At 45.2% G+C, this 17,861-nt stretch overlaps 2 protein-coding genes across 11 annotated transcripts in view; one reads left to right on the top strand and one right to left on the bottom strand.

Annotated features, from left to right (window-relative positions):
• The window catches only part of RECQL5 (RecQ like helicase 5), a 304,462-nt gene extending 293,965 nt beyond the window's left edge, over positions 1-10,497 (bottom strand). For 3 of the 8 annotated variants that reach the window (XM_063960597.1, XM_063960604.1, XM_063960605.1), the window contains exons 1-3: positions 10,361-10,497; positions 8,075-8,181; positions 6,987-7,067 (exon numbers count right to left, since the gene is read on the bottom strand). The gene's annotated coding sequence lies outside the window, so the exon portion shown is untranslated. The other 5 variants (XM_063960598.1, XM_063960602.1, XM_063960599.1 and 2 more) reach the window with 5 other exon arrangements.
• SAP30BP (SAP30 binding protein) overlaps positions 10,406-17,861 on the top strand; it is a 111,241-nt gene continuing 103,785 nt past the window's right edge. Inside the window, exons 1-2 of one of the 3 annotated variants that reach the window (XM_063960608.1) lie at positions 10,406-10,588; positions 11,686-11,789. In XM_063960608.1, coding sequence (XP_063816678.1) covers positions 10,438-10,588; positions 11,686-11,789 — 255 coding nt within the window. In that variant the 5' untranslated portion in view covers positions 10,406-10,437. The remainder of the gene's footprint in view (positions 10,589-11,685; positions 11,790-17,861) is intronic. The other 2 variants (XM_063960607.1, XM_063960606.1) reach the window with 2 other exon arrangements.

Here is a 17,861-nt window from a genome sequence, read left to right as displayed (position 1 = left end):
TGTGGAATAAATTAACATTATGTTTTTAGCAATTTTAGTATGCTGGTAACCAAATTATTTTTGCATAAACAGTCATATTATATACTAGTCTTTTGGATCCTTCAATTGGCAGGTAACTAGCAAGTGTGCTTGGTGGTGTAGTGTTTTTCCCCTCCGTCTTCCCATCTCTGCCCCCCACCCACCCACATCTGTCTCTCGCTCATCTATGTCCCTCCTTCCACCCCTTCCCCGTCTGTCTTATCTCTGTCCCATCTGTCTGTCACTTTCTTTCATCTATGCCCCATCTATCGCTTGCTCATCTTTTACCCCGCTACCCCATCTGTCTCATCTGTTCCCCACCCTCCCTATTCATCTCTCACATCTCCCCCACACCCATCTCTCCCTCATTTCTGTCCCATCAGTCTCTCATCTCTGACTGACTCCCCCGTCTCTTGCTCTCATCTATGTTCCCCTCCTCTTGCGCGTTTCTTTCTCTAATCTGTCCTACCGCCCCTTATTTGTATCTCTTTCTCATCTCTGCCCCCTCCTTCTATCTGTCTCACCCGTCCCACCTTCTTTCTATCATCATTGGGTTCTGGCACTGACAGGAGGAACACTCCTGACTTAAATACAGCGCTGTAAAAGAGTGGCTGTGTACTGGCTTTAGGCAGCCAGTGAGAGATTTGGGGGTGGAGCCTCTTTACAGCAGCCACTGACACAGTAGAAGGTTATATAATAGACAAATATATAGCGCTAACCGCTTTTATTTTTTTCTTTTGTAGTTTGTAACACTGCAGACAATATCTGTACTTCCTCATTTAACTTTTTCCCACTTCATGAGGTACCAGTATCCTCTAAGTAGGGGCTTTTTGGCCACGGGATTATAGTGCCTTGTAGTTTTTTAGTTATATATTCTAGAATATAGTGTGCCTCCCTTAGCCCCTTAAAAGGATTTCTCTTTGTATCTGAAAACATCTAAAGTACAGATGTAGTCATGCTCATCTTTGCTTGATGCGTACCCATCACAGCATAGCTGGCGCGACTATTGGGGCCTGCAACTAGGACGCGTGCGTGCATACGCACGTACACATCCATAGGAATTAATGGAGTAATTGCCAGCTGCAAATAGGCGCAGCCTGGTGAACACTGCAGAAAGCTGCGATAAAGATGAGCATAGCTACATCTGCAAGTAGAGACTATAAACTTTACTGCAATTAAGCTTTCATTATTGCACTCTTCTCCTTTCTTGCCTCCATCAATATTCTCTGACCTCATTTACATTTATCTTTAAATCTGCTGCTTGTCTTATTTTCCCGTCTCGTCTTATGCCATCTACTTTTCCCCCTCTGCAACCTCCTTCACTGGCTCCTTATACAGGTTGAGTATCCCTTATCCAAAATCACACATTTTTGGTTCCCCTACTGAGATAATGACACATATATTATATATCTATATAATATATCTATATATACACACATAATATATATGTCATTATTTCAGTAGTGGACCCAAAAATGTGGGATTTTGAATTCTGGTTAACGGATACTCAACCTGTATCCCTAAAAATCCAGTTCAAAGGCTTCACCACTCATACATAATGCCCTTAATGTCTCCTCCCCAACTACAATCCACACTCCCTCCTGCACCCTCCTCTGGCACTCACTCCCGAGCCATGACTTACTTTCTACCAATCTACCTAACTGTACTAGTTCCCTAAAAACATACCTTTTTTTTCTCTCCTTCCCAGTTCAACTTACAACTATTAACAGTGTTAGCCCTGAAGAAGGCCTGTCTCGTTCTCTTGTTCTTCCATCGCACTTCCTTACCACCAGTAAGGAAAGTTGTATTTGTGGAAAAAGAAGTCCTCCCCTTTTACCTGTACAATAGGTAATGCCAGCCATACAGAGGCAGATAAAATGCCTGTCAGACCAACAGGCGTTTTATCTGGCACTGCGGATATCACAGGCATACACTGTGAGATCTCTCACTATGTATGTCACATGATATCGGCGCACTGCCCCCAGGAAGGAGGCATTTCCCTGTTCCTTCCCACATGAAGGAATGGGTACGTCTGTTAGTCGGCTGCGGCAGGGCATACGCTGCCTGATGTGGCCGTCATTACACTTTCAGAATATTAAATCAGAGAAATTTGCTGAATAATCTGCATGTCCGACCGATCTATATCACCGGATCGGTCGCCCCCAAATACTCGCTGCAATTGTAGCTTGTATGCCCAGCATAAGGATGATTGAGAACGGTTATGCCTTCCCCCTACAAAAATGAGTAAGGTACTAATTCAGTCACCTCTGCTCAAATTTGGATATCCTTAAAACCAGAACGGTCAAGGGGCTTTGAGGACCAGGTTTGGGAAACACTGCACCTAAGCAAATTGCCCTACCATGGGCTTGTCTCACCCTTTCCATGGTTTAAATGCAGCATTTGTATTTCATTCTTATACTCGTGATGGTTTATTGTTATGTTTTGTAACTATGTTTACTGTATTTGTTTTCAGGTTTATCCCATGTACTATGGTACCTAATGACTTTGAGTGATATGGTGCAGGAGTTATAGTGGGTACACACCCATACAATCATAGAGCTTATCACTCGAGGTTGGCTGATCGGTCCAGCGATTGCATAAGTGTGTATGCAGGAGTGTTAGCATTTTAACAGCTTAAAATAGTCTTTGCAATGATCATGCAACTGTTGTGCATAGCCGACCTCTCAATCTCATAGTAGAACGTACACACTGAGCTATTTATAGCTCGTTATGTACAGGGTCATAGAGAGTCAAACTGAATACACACTACTTGGCCGGTGGAGAGAGATTAAATTGATTAGCTGAGTGATCGCAAAGGTGTGTACCCAGCTCAGGAGTGTAGCAAGAACTAGGGGCCTAATTCAGACCTGATCGCAGTAGCAAAATCTCTCTAATGAGCAAAACCATGTGCACTGCAGGTGGGACAGATACAGTGCCTTGCTAAAGTATTCACCCCCCTTGGCTTTTTACCTATTTTGTTACATTACAACCTGTAATTTATTTATTTTTTTAAATCTGAATGTTAGGTGATGGATCTGCACAAAATAGTCTAAGTTGGTGAAGTGAAATGAATAATTTTTATAAATAAAAATTTGAAAATTGGCATGTGCATATGTATTCACCCCCTTTGCTATGGAGCCCCTCAAAAGTTCTGTTGCAACCAATTACCTTCAGAAGGCACATAATTAGTGAAATGAAGTCCACCCGCGTGCAATCTAAGTGTCACATGATCGGTCAGTATAAACACACCTTTTCTGAAGGGCCCCAGAGGCTGCAACACCACTAAGCAAGAGGCATCCCATCATGAAGACCAAGGAGCTCTCCAAACAAGTCAGGAACAAAGTTGTTGAGAAGTACAAGTCAGGGTTGGGTTATGAAAAATTATCCAAATCTTTGATGATCCTCCGGAGCACCATAAAATCCATCATCTTCAAATGGAAAAAACATGGGACCACAACAAACCTGCCAAGAGAGGGCCAGCCACCAAAACTCACAGACCGGGCAAGGAGGGCATTAATCAGAGAGGCAGCACAGAGACCAAAGGTAACCCTGAAGGAGCTGCAGAGTTCCACAGCAGAGACTGCTGTACCTGCGCATGTGACTACAATACGCCGAACACTCCACAGAGTTGTGCTTTATGGAAGAGTGGCAAGAAAATAAACATTACCTAGTGTTTAAAATAAGAAGGCACATTTTGAATTTGCCAAAAGGCATGTGGACGACTCCCCAAATGTATGGAGGAAGGTGCTCTGGTCAGATGAGACTAAAACTGAACTTTTCGGCCATCAAGGAAAACGCTATGTCTGGCGCAAACCCAACACATCCCATCACCACAGTGAAACATAGTGGTGGCAGCATCATGCTGTGGGGATGTTTTTCAGCAGGGACTGGGAAACTGTTTTGAGTCGAGGGAAAGATGCATGGTGCTAAATACAGAGATATTCTTGAGAGCAAAACCTGTTTCAGTCTGCCTGTGATTTGAGGCTGGGACGGAGGACAACGACCCGAAGCATACTGTTAAAGCAACACTCGAGTGGTTTAAGGGGAAACATTTAAATGTATAACAAGAAAAAAAGGCTGCGCTGAATATCAGAAAATAAAAAGATAAGAGAGCCAACGTGTAAATAAAAAATAAACAGATTTAATGAATACAGACTGTAAAATATGGAAACATTAAAAACAATGAAAGAAGCATAAATGGTGCTCAGTCATTTATCCCGGAGTGTCAACACAGTTCAGAAGCTTATAAAGTGCTGCAGCTGTAATGCATAGGGTTAAAATCCATATTCCCTAACTGGAAATGAGTGCCGCTAATTAAGCACAATGATGAACAGAGGGTGCAATGGTCAGGCTCCAATTTTGATAGACAGTTATGTAGCCAGAAAACATTCAATACGTAATACCTCTCCGATGGGCTGGTCCGTTTACCGGGCGTCCCCGGTCGGATGTCCTGCGTTGCCCACAAGTGTTCTGCAGCGGAGAGGAGATAGAATGTTATAAGCTATCAGCTGGCTTGGGCGGCGTGGATAGCATCAGCCGCTTGAGACAACGATGCAGACCGGAGCGTGGTCGTGTAGAGTTTCTGAGCGCTGCACCGGACGTGAGACACCTGAGCAAGGTGTGTGGAGAGGCAGGTCTTAACGCGTTTAGTCACGCTCCACGTGACTTTTTCAAAGGTGTTTAAATGTGTTGGAAAAGCCTAGTTAAAGCCCAGATCTCAATCCAATTGAGAATCTGTGGTCAGACTTGAAGATTGCTGTTCACAAGCAGAAACCATCCAACATGAAGGAGCTGGAGCAGTTTTGATTTAAGGAATGGGCAAAAATCCCAGTGGCAAGATGTGGCAAGCTCATAGAGACTTATCCAATGTAACTTGCAGCTGTAATTGCCGCAAAAGGTGGCTCTAAAAAGTACTGACTTTAGGGGGGAGAATAGTTATGCATGCTGAAGTTTTTGGTTATTTTGTCCTATTTGTTGTTTGCTTCACAATAAAAAAATAAAAAAAACATCTTCAAAGTTGTAGCCATGTTCCGTGAATGAAATTATGCAAACCTTCAAACAATCCATTTTAATTCCAGGTTGTGAGGCAACAAAACATGAAAAATGCAAAGGGGGGGTGAATACTTTAGCAAGGCACGGTATAACGTGCAGAGAGAGTTAGATTTGGGTGGGTTATTTTGTTTCTGTGCAGGGTAAATACTGGCTGCTTTATTTTTACACTGCAATTTAGATTTCAGTTTGAACACACCCCTCCCAAAACTAACTCTCTCTGCACATGTTACATCTGCCCCCCCTGCAGTGCACTTGGTTTTGCCTATTGGAGAAAAAAATTGCTGCTGCGATCACATCTGAATTAGGCCCTATATTTATGTCTGTATATGCACAGTACAATGCTATACACTGCACTAAGATCATTAGCAAGAACCTTAATAAAGCACTAGCTCAAAATAAACAGACAATTTCTTTAAAGCAACATACATTTCGGGCGTTGAAGCATTTTTTTATTTTCAAAAAAGTGTCAAACAAAGCATACTGTTCTTAAACAATTTTAGTATAATGTGCATACAGAGGACTAAGTGAATATAAACAAAACAATTTTCAACTGAAACAATACAAATGTGCTGTACAATAATAATAAAAGGGGCCTGATGAAAGTGGCTTAGACCACTGAAATGTTGGATTAAAACTAGGATTATATTGTAACCTATGGCGGAGTCTCTGAGACATATATATCTATACACACACACGATTGTGTGTATGTACGACACTCAAAGATCCAAATCCAGTACTTAGCCCGTTGTCTTCACAATTCAGTGCTTTTAGTGACGCCATGTCATGAGAGCAATACATACTGATGACGTATTAGTTTAAACAACTCAAAATGTGAATAAAAAGGATAGATATAGATATCTCTATCTCTATCTATCTATCTATCATAGATGTAGCAGTTTCGTGTAAGAACAATTAATAATAGAGGGCATAAGGAGGCTCACCCACCCACACTGCCGCGCTGTGTACTGTCAGCACGGCAGTGTAGTGGAGACCGCACCGCTGCCACGGCCAGTCTTAGCCAGCGGGGACAGGAAGGGAGGGAATGTGGGGGACACCACTGCGCTGGAGGCGGGTGCCGCACAGTGCCTCACACAAGGAGGCTCACTCACCCAACCGAAGCCTCAGGATGCGGCTATCTCGGGAGGAACAGTGCTTCTCAGGTTAAGCGCTGTTCTCCTTGCTGTCTCAGGATGAACAGTGCTTCTCAGGTTAAGCGCGGTTCTCCTTGCTGTCTCGGGAGGAACAGTGCCTCTTAGGTTAAGCACTGTTCTTCTTGTGCAGCTTGACGCTGCTAGTGTGTAACCCGGACCCTACTTCTCTCATATAAATGGCGAAGGGTTCCTGAGGCTGAGGGAACCAAGTCCCATGAATAAAAAAGCTAAATAAATGAAATAAATGAAAGTAAATATAGACTGAGCTGGAGCTCAGTCAGCAGTGACCGGCTCCCTCGGCACAAATTCAAAGGGATGATGGGGGATAGAAGGGGAGGAGCCTGTTTCACTTTAAAGTGCCAGCTCCCTGTAAGCCACCATCATCACCCCACGGTCTTGAAGTTGGGCCAGTGTCCCCTAGTGGCTGGCAGAAAAAGGTAAAAAAATTTTAGGCGATATGTACACAGGTTTTCCCTTTGCAATAATTTTTGTAAATGTCACTGTGTTTCCAAATCACCAATATCAAGCAGTTAACAATGGTGAATATTCAGTAGTTCTATATTTTGAGAGTTACAGACATGGAATAATCAGAAACTAGACAAAGTATAGTTTGCACAGCATAGGGAAAATAATTTGCTAATGACAACTAGGAGATTAATTTTGGCCCAAGAAGGGAAAACGTGCACAGCAAAACTTTTCCACAACACTTCTTAAAAAGCAGCAGAGAACAAAATATGATGAAGTAAGAATAAAATGAAACATTACCAATTGGCTATTGTATCCCAAAGGCAATAGATTTCATAACGACTACCAAATTAACCCTTGGATGTTTAACCAAACGTGCCACTAAAAAAGGAAAAGAAAACATCAATTTCTCCATCATACAGGAATTATTGTTAAATGAACTTAGCTGTTGAATTAGACTAGTGGACGCACTTTCACAACACATATAGTAACCTGATTTGCATTTAATGTTCTTCATAGAAAAATAGACAAGTAATATCTATATATAACTAGCCCACTTATATTTTAACTCCTATTTTATTGCATTAGAAGTTCTAATACAGGATTTCTTATATCCACAAGTTTGCATTATTAGAACATATACTCCTGAATGATAGTAATTAATTAGTCATATTTAACTGATTTTTATTAACTTAAACAGGATTCTTCTAAACAAAGTTGCATATTCGACTTTTTAATTAGGTACGTTTTTTTGTTTAAATATATGTCTTGTACAAAGCTACCTTATTACAAAATACTGACAGATCAAAAAGTGTACAGTAAGAGGAATGTGATAATGTAATTCTGTCAGCTGCTGTTCAAATGTAACTCTTTAAAAATAATAATATGCATAAAAATATATATTATAATCATGAGTTCAATGTATTAAACTATTCCACCACCATGGACAATGAGCGAGATAAACACCAGTCTGACATGTAAGCCACACTGTTGGAATAACTGTAATATGGTGTAAATGTAATGGATACCATAAACACCTCCATATGTTATTATAGCTCTAGATTAGCTTTTCTTTCTCTTTAGAGGAAAATAACATTGTCTTAAACCATGAAATATTTATGTCACACACATTTAATGAATGCATTAAGTCTAGGCAACCAGTAGCTATCAGTTGCTTTAAGACTCAAATGCCCAGTATGCTCTACCAACCTAGGACTTACAGTCCATCAAAAGCTGGAGAGTAACTCTTAATGTAGAAATCCTTCCCAACAATAATGGCCTTATATGTAACATTATATGACCATGACGTCACTACTGCTGTGTATCAGTCAAGCAGAAGGTATGCTACATATAGAGGTACATTTAGTAATGTACAGTAATGGTGTTACCCATAGCAACTAGTCGGATTTGGTCTATCATTTTCTAGGATGCATCAGAGCAGTGGTTCTCAAACTCGGTCCACAGGACCCCAAAGAATTTTCGTTTTCTAGGTCACCTGGAAAACATAAGGAGTTGTATTCATTAAACACTGACCCGTTTTAAAAGATCTACAGGTGGAGCTAATTATTTCACTAGTGATTCTGTGAGGAAACCTGGAAAACATGCACTGTGTGGGGTCCTGAAGACCAAGTTTGAGAATCTGTGCAATAATGAATGCTAGAATATGATTACTATGTGCAACACCACCACTTTTCATTTTTTTAGAAGCTTTAGTAAATCTATACCACAGTCTCTCTGTATGCTATCAGGCTCTGACCACTTACATGTTAAGGTGGCCATACAATGTAAAATTATTGGACAATCAGACAACTGGGCCGATAACTGCACAGCGTAAGGCCGTGACTAAAAAGTAATTATAGCTCTGTTGGTCATGAGAAATCTTTTGGCATTCCTGAGAGATTTGATTATTGTTTCCCGGATCTGACATTGGATACACTTTCCACCGGACACATAGACCAATTACATGATAGTGTATGGCAGTGTCAGATAAATTGGTCTGTCTGTCCAATAACAAGAATTAGCTCAAGGTGTATGGCTAGCATTACAATACTTTTTCTGTAAGCTGTCAAGCTCTGATCACATACATGTTACACATAGGGGGTAATTCCAAGTTGATCGCAGCAGGATTTTTGATAGCAACTGGGCAAAACCATGTGCACTGCAGGGGAGGCAGATATAACATGTGCAGAGAGAGTTAGATTTGGGTGTGGTGTGTTCAATCTGCAATCTAATTTGCAGTGTAAAAATAAAGCAGCCAGTATTTACCCTGCACAGAAACAATATAACCCACCCAAATCTAGCTCTTTCTGCACGTTATATCTGCCTCCCCTGCAGTGCACATGGTTTTGCCCAGTTGCTATCACAAATCCTGCTGCGATCAACTTGGAATTACCCCCATAGTGGGGCATATGTAATAGTGTCCAAGATTGCCGGCCGAACTCTGGACTTTTTTTTAAAGCGGCAATCATTTACATGGCAAAATCATGCCTTGTAAATGATTGCCGATTTAAAAAAAGTAAGAGTTTGGCTGGCAACCTGCACCTCTAGCAAACTCTGACGCTATTACATATGCCCCAGGGCCTGATATAGAGATCCACGCAGTAACTATGTTTACGCAGTTGAGCAATTTTTCGCTACTGTGCATCCACGAAAAGACAAGCAAACCCTTAGTGTGCACACGCAAACCAAAGTGTGGGATGGTGCATGAATTTTCATGCGATATTTCTATGATTTGAGTCGGTATCTGCGATCCATGGGCGGCTCAGAGTGGAGACTGGGAGGTGACCTAAAGTCATAGCAAAAAGAAGTGGTGTCAGGGGGCATGTTAAGGGAGAGTCATACCCCTGATTGAGGAGTTGATGTTGTGACCGATGGTGCGTCGATGGTGGAGAGATTGGATCCACCAGCGCACTTGAGCATTGCTCAGATATGCATAGTGGGAGTCAGTCTGTCTCACAGCAGTACACAAGAGAAATGTCTAACCTGGCGTTTGCATACTCTTGTACTTGAGAATATGTGAGAATTCGCAGCCGCGCATGATACTCGTGCACCTCGGAATCAGGCCCATAGTCTCTGTGTAAGCTCTCGGGCACTGACCACATACATGGTACACATGGTAACTCTATAAGCTGTCCAGCTCTGACACATACGTGTTACATACAGTCTCTCTTTAAGCCGTCTGGCTCTGACGTACAGTATACTGTACTTGTTACATACCGTCTCTCTGTAAGCCACATACATATTACACAGTCTCTCTTTAAGCTGTCCTGCGTTGACCACATACATGTTACACATAGGGACTCGTGTACTTAGCCTTGGAAGGTGATAAAGAGGCGAGAGATATAGTACCATTCAATCAGTTCCTAACTGCCATGTTACAGGCTGTGTTTAAAAAATTAGATACTGTAGGAGTTGATTGGCTCTTAGTTTATCTCTCTCTCCAAGGTTCGTACATATTCCCCACCGTCTGTATATAAGCCGCCAGGCACTCATTACACACACGTTACACACAGCATCTATGTAAACTGACAGCCACTGTCCACTCATTACTACAGCATATTACACGTGTGCCCTCTCCACATACGTTTTAAGTATATTCTATGTGAAGTCAAGATGCTCCCCCCACTGCGCACATATTTCCCCCACTGCCCTCAATATACACAAACTATACAGACGTGGAAGCCTCCTCGCAAACTTCCTCCGAACTTCCGACGGTGCTGCAGCACAATGATGACGTTCAAGGCCAGTTACTATGGCGACAGTCTCTCTTCCTTCCGGTCTCCGGAAATACGACACAGGGGCGACAAGTACAATGGCGGTGAACAAGAAGAATGTGCTGTCCTCTCTGGCAGTCTATGTCGGGGACTCGGAACCCGAGCCGGACAGCGATGTGGAGATTGATGGTGAGGAGACGGCGGAAGCCTGGGTAGTGTCCTCTGTATTGTTGGCCGGATCGGCATAGCTAGCTGTAACCTAGACTGGGATCTCGAGAGTGTACAGTAGATATCTATCTATCTGTCTATGACAGAGGCTCTGCACTCACTATAATAACTAGCAATAATAAACAGTGGGGTTTTAGTTCATGTATTGATCAATGCAGCCCCCAGCAAGGGACCCCACTATACTGCAGGTCCTACTCGATTGCTCAATATAATTACTATAAAAATAGCTATCACATTAGTGTTAAACTTTGGAGCCTCTGTGATTTCTTTGTAAACAATGCGCTCACATTCCATGTTGCACCCCAAATCTAGGAATTGGTGAGTGCAGTGGATTAGTGCTTTTTTATTTTTTTTAATCTTTTTGTAATCACATTTTCTCATGCACCCTGTTTTGACTTCTTATAGCTTGTGTCAGCTGTTTTGCTAGGTGGTTTACAACAGGTGTGTTGGTAACTGTCTCTATTAGCAAAGTTGCTGTGAGTTTTTGACCAGATAGCATACCTAAAGTTTAACACTGATGTACCATAGATTAGTGCGTTTTGCTTTTTTATATATAGTTCTATCTGGGATTCCATTTTCTGCTGCTTAGGTTTAAGCTGAAACAGATGTCTGACATGCCACTTATACCCCTTTTACACTCGCAGGAAAGTTCATTCCCGGGAATGACCCTTTCACATTAGCGGGCTGACCCGGCATATTGCCGGGTCAATGACGTCACCGCTGAGTCTCCCAGAGGCGGTGCTTGGAGATAATCTTCTCCAAGCACCGCCTCCTCCTATGAAGTGAACGGGTGCCGGGTCGCCTTGACCCGGTATACCCGTTTACACTGCCAGCTTCCCGGGACGGTCCCGGGTTCAACACTGGTCGAGACCTGGGATGAAATCCCGGGATGCTCGTCCCGGGAAATGGACCCTGTACCCATTCACACTGAGAAAAATCCCGGGATGATGCGCGTTCACGTGCAATATCCCGGGATTTTTCTGCGAGTGTAAAAGGGGTATTAGTTACATTTCTGTGCCATGTTATTTAGTAGAATACATTGTTATTTTCTCCTTCAGATGACAAAGCAGGCCTGGTATCCAAATCATATGGATTGGGTGATATGTCCCGCATGGAAGAGGAGGGATCTAACAAGGAAGATGATGATGCCAGTCTGCGCTCTGTAAGTAATTGTGTCCAGTCATGAGTTTGGTCATGGGTAGATTTGATTTGATGTGTACACGCACTGTCTTACCAGTCCAGGTATAGGGCATGTAAACAATGGGGGGGCAAATATGAATAGAATATTCAGAAGTGTATTGCGTTATTGAAGACCAATTCTTACATACCATCTAAGTGGTAAGAATTTTTTGCTGTTGTGTTTTGGTTTTGTGCTCTGATTATTAAATATGTTTACACCCTGTCTACAGATCATTAGCAATGTTTGACCCTTAAACCAAGTCTTAAAAAACTGAATAAGACCACTTTTTTGATTTGTCGGAAATCGTGGATGCTTGTTATGTCTGCTTTGTAGTACCAGGATGGCTGCAGGGTTCTAGGTGCCGTAATTATGACTACTGAGATATCAGCTGTTTGTGAATGTAGAAACTAGTCTTCTAAGGCGATGTACAAGTTATGTCCAACCACATGTTGAAACCAGCAAAGTCTTGGATGTCATAGTGAATTGTTTGCTAATAGAAAGCTCACAGTGGGTTTTGGCCCAAAAAATAGTAATTGAAGCATTTAACAAGTCAAATGTAATAACCCGCAAGTTGCGGTGAACAATTCCGGCGAGAGTCTTTTGTATTTAAAAATCTCCTGGACAGTGCGTCCTTGCTTTTATTCAGGGGTGAGGGCAGGCAGCTCTCATCCTGCACTGATAGGCCACGTGCCTGCCCCCTGCTGCCCACAACACTGATCTTGCAGCCAAAGGAGTCCGTCCCCTGACATCCGGCACTCTCACCAATTAGACCTTGTTGCAGGTGGACACTGATTCATGAGACACTGCTGTCGGTGTAGCTCGGCTGTGTAGCAGTCACATGATCTTACCATCGGGCAATCCATCTGGAATCAGCATCCGCCTGCAACAAGGTCTAATTGGTGAGAGTGCCGGGGGACTTTGAGTCCGTGAGTGCCGGGTGGCTTGGCGTCTCTTGCCAGGCGGACCACCCAAAACTTTAAGCCTGGGGAGAGCACTGATCTACTGACAACTTACATAATTATGCATTGATTAATGAAATGCAAGTGCTATTGTTCCTACCATCTGTAGTAAATAGAATTTGCTACAAAAATCATTTTGAGTCTCTGTAGTTTTTGTTTTGTTATTTTAGCTTTTCCTATAATATATAAGGTAACCACCAATCTTTAGATTATAAACAGAAGTCTACTTTTGAAGTAGAAGCATAACTTGTTTCTAAGGGGGGAATACAGTAGTTTCACATTCTATATCTCCTGTCTAAAGTGACCGGAAGCTGTTCATTTGTTTTTGGCTGACCATCACTTACTGTGGATTTCTGCACTCGCTCTCCTGAGTTGCAAGCAGAAATATGTCTAAAGCAGGGGTGGGCAATTATTTCAGCTGAGGGGCCACTTGACACTTTCTTGTCACTATCCGTGGGCCACGCATAAAATAGCAGCTCCAAGCTCCCCCCCCCTGATGCCAAAAATATAGGGACGTGGCTTCGTGTGGAAGGGGCATGGCCAACAAATAATACAGATTCATATTGGGCTGCTCCATTATTCAAATTACGCCACACAGTAGCGCCACTTACACACACTACACCAGGTAGAGCCCCTTTTACACACATTACAGCAGGTACAGCCCCCTTTTACACATTACAGCAGGTACAGCCCCCTTTTACACATTACAGCAGGTACAGCCCCCTTTTACACATTACAGCAGGTAGAGCCCCCTTTTACACATTAACATTTTATTTGGGATAATCATTGCGCAGCAAGCAAATTATCCAGTGTCTTGTGGCCCCTGGGGAAAGGTGTGACACAGTGATAGAACTCGGGGGGTGACACAGTGACAGAACACGGGGAGATGACACAGTGACAGAACACGGGGGGGTGACACAGTGACAGAACACGGGGGGGAGGTGACAGTGACAGAACACGGTGGGTGACACAGTGACAGGACGTGGGGGGTGACACAGTGACAGAACACTGGGGTGACAGAACACTGGGGTGACACGGTGACAGAACACGGTGGGGGTGACACAGTGACAGAACACGGGGGGTGACACGGTGACAGAACACTGGGGTGACAGTGACAGAACACGGTGGGGGTGACACAGTGACAGAACACGGGGAGTGACACGGTGACAGAACACGGGGAGTGACACGGTGACAAAACACTGGGGTGACAGTGACAGAACACGGTGGGGGTGACACAGTGACAGAACACGGGGGTGTGACACAGTGACAGAACACAGGGGGGGTGACAGAACACGGTGGGGGTGACACAGTGACAGAACACGGGGGTGACGCGGTGACAGAACACGGTGGGGGTGACATGGTGACAGAACACGGGGGGTGACATGGTGACAGAACACGGGGGGTGGAGGGGGTGACATGGTGACAGAACACGGGAGGGGTTGGTACAGCGAGAGCTAAAGATCTCTACCCCCAACCTAAAAACGGTCTGACGCCACTGCCCGCACACACAAATATACACACACTAACACACACACACTTTATTTCTTTCACTCACTTTTTCCAGTAACTCACTGATCTGGCTGGCAGTGCAGGAAGGATTGATCTGTAGTAGTCTGCTCGTCCCTGTAGCCCCGCCCCCTGAGGGCCCGTGTAGCCACGCCCCTTCATCACCCCGTAGCTCCGCCCCTTTTTTTGCTGAACACAGCCGTTGTCACTGGGGACTCTGGAGGCGCCGTGCAGCAGCAGGGGAGACTGCATCGGCAGCTTGAAGGTACTGCAGAGCAATGACAAGCAGTCGGGCCGCTTGTCATTGCTCGCTGGTGGGAGGCAGTGGGCCGGGCAGGATCGGTTTGCGGGCCGCATCCGGCCCGCGGGCCGTGTTTTGCCCACCCATAGTCTAAAGTAAGGCTTTTGACGTCTCAACTGCCATTTGGGCACCTCTATTGCAGTGTACCGAGTACTTGCACAGGTAAAGCTGGGGCCACACATAGCGGCCCCAGCTGAATGGGGTCCTAAGTGGGTCCCGCTGAATGGGATCCGCTTGGCCCGGGAGGGGGGTTCTGTGTGCACACGGAATCCTGTTCTGCGGGATGCAGCAGAACAGGTTCCGGCCAGTGACGCACAGTATTTCATAGAACACATTGCTGCCAAATACATTGAAATGTATGTGTTCACATTGAAATCCCGTCATCCGTCTTGGATCCAGCGACGGCGGGACTGCTGCAGATGTGTGGGCGTCTGCATAGGCGCCCATCAGCAGTCTCCATGCGGCCAAGCGGGTCCCGCTGAACGGAACCCGCTTGGCCGCTATGTGTGGCCCCAGCCTAAAGCCACTAATTTCTCTTACGTCCTAGAGGATGCTGGGGACTCCAAAAGGACTGTGGGGTATAGACGGGATCCGCAGGAGCTTGGGCACACGGAAAAGACTTAAACTGGGTGTGAACTGGCTTCTCTCCCCCAGACCTCAGTTAGACTTTGTGCCCAGGACTGACTGGACACTCACTAGGGGAGCTCTCCTGAGTTTCTCTTGAAAAGACTTGTTAGGTTTTTTATTTTCAGGGAGACCTGCTGGCTACAGGCTCCCTGCATCGTGGGAGTGAGGGGAGAGAAGTCAGACCTACTTCTTCTTAGTTTAAGGGCTCTGCTTCTCGGCTACTGGACACCATTTAGCTCCAGAGGGTTCAATCACTTGGTACGCCTAGCTGCTTGTTCCCGGAGCCACGCCGTCACCCCCCCTCACTGAAGCCAGAAGAAAAAAGTCGGGTGAGTATGAGAAGAACAGAAGACTTCAGGACGGCAGAAGACTTCAGTAACCAGGTACAAAAATCATGTTACTGGGGTCCGGGAGCCGGCAGAAGCCTTTTCGGTGCCTCGGCACCGTTTCGCAGACCCCCGCAGGCACTTTTACAATTTTCAAATCTGGCGGGCTGAAGCGCGCCGGGAAGGGGTGGAGCTTAGCCGCGCGGCTCACAGCGCCATTTTCTCCTCCAACACGCGGCTGAAGGAGACCTCCACAGCTCCTCTCAAGTAACGGGGAGCTAATCAAAGGGGGGGGGGGCGCAGTTGTGGTGCATTTTTATTATAATAAGCAGAGCTGGTCACATATATCCCTTGACGGGATATTGGGGCGCTGGGGTGTGAGCTGGCATACTCCCTCTGTGTCCTCTGTCTGGGCTTCATTGTGGGCCTGTCCCCTAGCTGAGACATTTTGTGTGTGTCGATAATACGTGTCGGCATGTCTGAGGCTGAATGTTATTCACCGGAGGAGGTTGTTGGGGGAGCGGATGCGGGTCTAGATTTGGGCCTATCGGCACAGCCGACACCTGATTTACTCACATTGCTAAGTACAATCAATACGAATGTAGCTTCTTTATCAAAGAGATTGGATAAGTCTGAGTCAGACGCAGGTGTGGAAAAAGTCCATAGAGGAGGCTTTGTCTCAGGTGCAGACCCCGTCGGGGTCGCAAAAGCGGCCATTTACTCAAGTGGTAGATACTGATACCGACACGGACTCTGATTCCGAGGTCGATTTCACTGAGGCTGCTTTGCATCCACGTTTAGTGAAGAGTATTCAATACATGATTGTGGCTATAAAATATGTTTTACACATTTCTGATGAACCTGCGGTACAGGAAACAAGGATTTGCTTGTTTAAGGGAAAAAAAAACATGAAGTGAAGTTTCCCCCCTCTCATGAAATGAATACTGTTTGTGAAAAGGCTTGGGAGTCGCCGGACAAGAGGTGTGGCAGATTCCCAAGAGGATTTACATGGCGTATCCTTTCCCCTCTGATGACAGGGAAAAATGGGAGTCGTCTCCAAATGTTGACAAAGCTCTATCTCTTTTGTCTAAGAAGGTGGCGCTTCCGTCTCCAGACACAGAAGCTCTCAAGGATCCGGCGGATCGCAAGCTGGAGACGTCTCTGAAGTCCATTTTCGCTAATACAGGCGCATTGCTCAGACCTGCGGTGGCGTCGGTATGGGTGAGTAGTGCTATTGCTAAATGGGCTGAGAATTTAGCTGCTGATATGGATACCCTTGATAAAGATAATGTTCTTCTGACTCTTGGTTATATCAAGGACGCTGCAGATTACCTGAAGGATGCGGCGAGGGATGTTTGTCTCTTGGGATCAAGAGCCAATGCCATGTCGATATCGGCCAGGAGGGCGTTGTGGATCCATCAATGGAATGCTGATGCCGACTCCAAGAGAGCTATGGAAGCTTTACCCTTCAAAGGTAATGTCTTGTTTGGGGACGGCTTGGCGGACCTAGTCTCTACCGCGACGGCAGGTAAGTCCTTTTTTTTTCCCTATGTTCCCACACAACACAAAGGCACCACATCAGCAGATGCAGTACTTTCGTCCCAATAAATACAGGCGTGGGAAAGGTTCGTCCTTCCTCGCTTCTAAGGGTAGAGGAAGGGGAAGGAAGTCGCCTGCCGTGTCCGGCGCCCAGGACCAAAAGTCCTCCCCTGCCTCTACCAAGTCCACCGCATGACGCTGGGGCTTCCCTGGGGGAGTCCGGACTGGTGGGGGGCCATCTGCGAGTCTTCAGTCAGGTCTGGATTCAATCAGACCTGGATCCTTGGGTCCTGGAGATTGTGTCTCAGGGATACAAGCTGGAGTTTCGGGAGGTGCCCCCTCACCGGTTTTTAATTTCGGCCTTACCAGTGTCTCCTCCGGACAGGGAGGTGGTGCTGGCAGCGATACAAAAATTGTGTCAACAGAGGGTCATTGTTCCCGTTCCCCCGTCACAACGGGGAGAGGGGTTCTACTCGAGCCTATTTGTTGTGCCGAAACCGGACGGTTTGGTCAGACCGGTTCTGAATCTAAAATCCCTCAATCCATACTTGAAAGTTTTCAAGTTCAAGATGGAATCTCTTCGAGCGGTGATTTCCAGCCTAGAAGGGGGGGATTTTATGGCGTCAGTCGACATAAAGGATGCCTACTTACACGTCCCGATATATCCTTCGCATCAGGCCTTCCTCAGGTTTGCGATACAGGATTCTCATTACCAATTTCAGACGTTGCCATTTGGGCTTTCCACGGCCCCGAGGATTTTCACCAAGGTCATGGCAGAAATGATGGTTCTCCTTCG

This window comes from Pseudophryne corroboree, chromosome 3, assembly GCF_028390025.1.
Source record: "Pseudophryne corroboree isolate aPseCor3 chromosome 3, aPseCor3.hap2, whole genome shotgun sequence".
Classification (NCBI taxonomy): Eukaryota; Metazoa; Chordata; class Amphibia; order Anura; family Myobatrachidae; genus Pseudophryne; species Pseudophryne corroboree.
The sequence above is the reverse complement of the archived record's forward strand: the minus strand, read 5'-3'. Positions and strand labels throughout refer to the sequence as shown.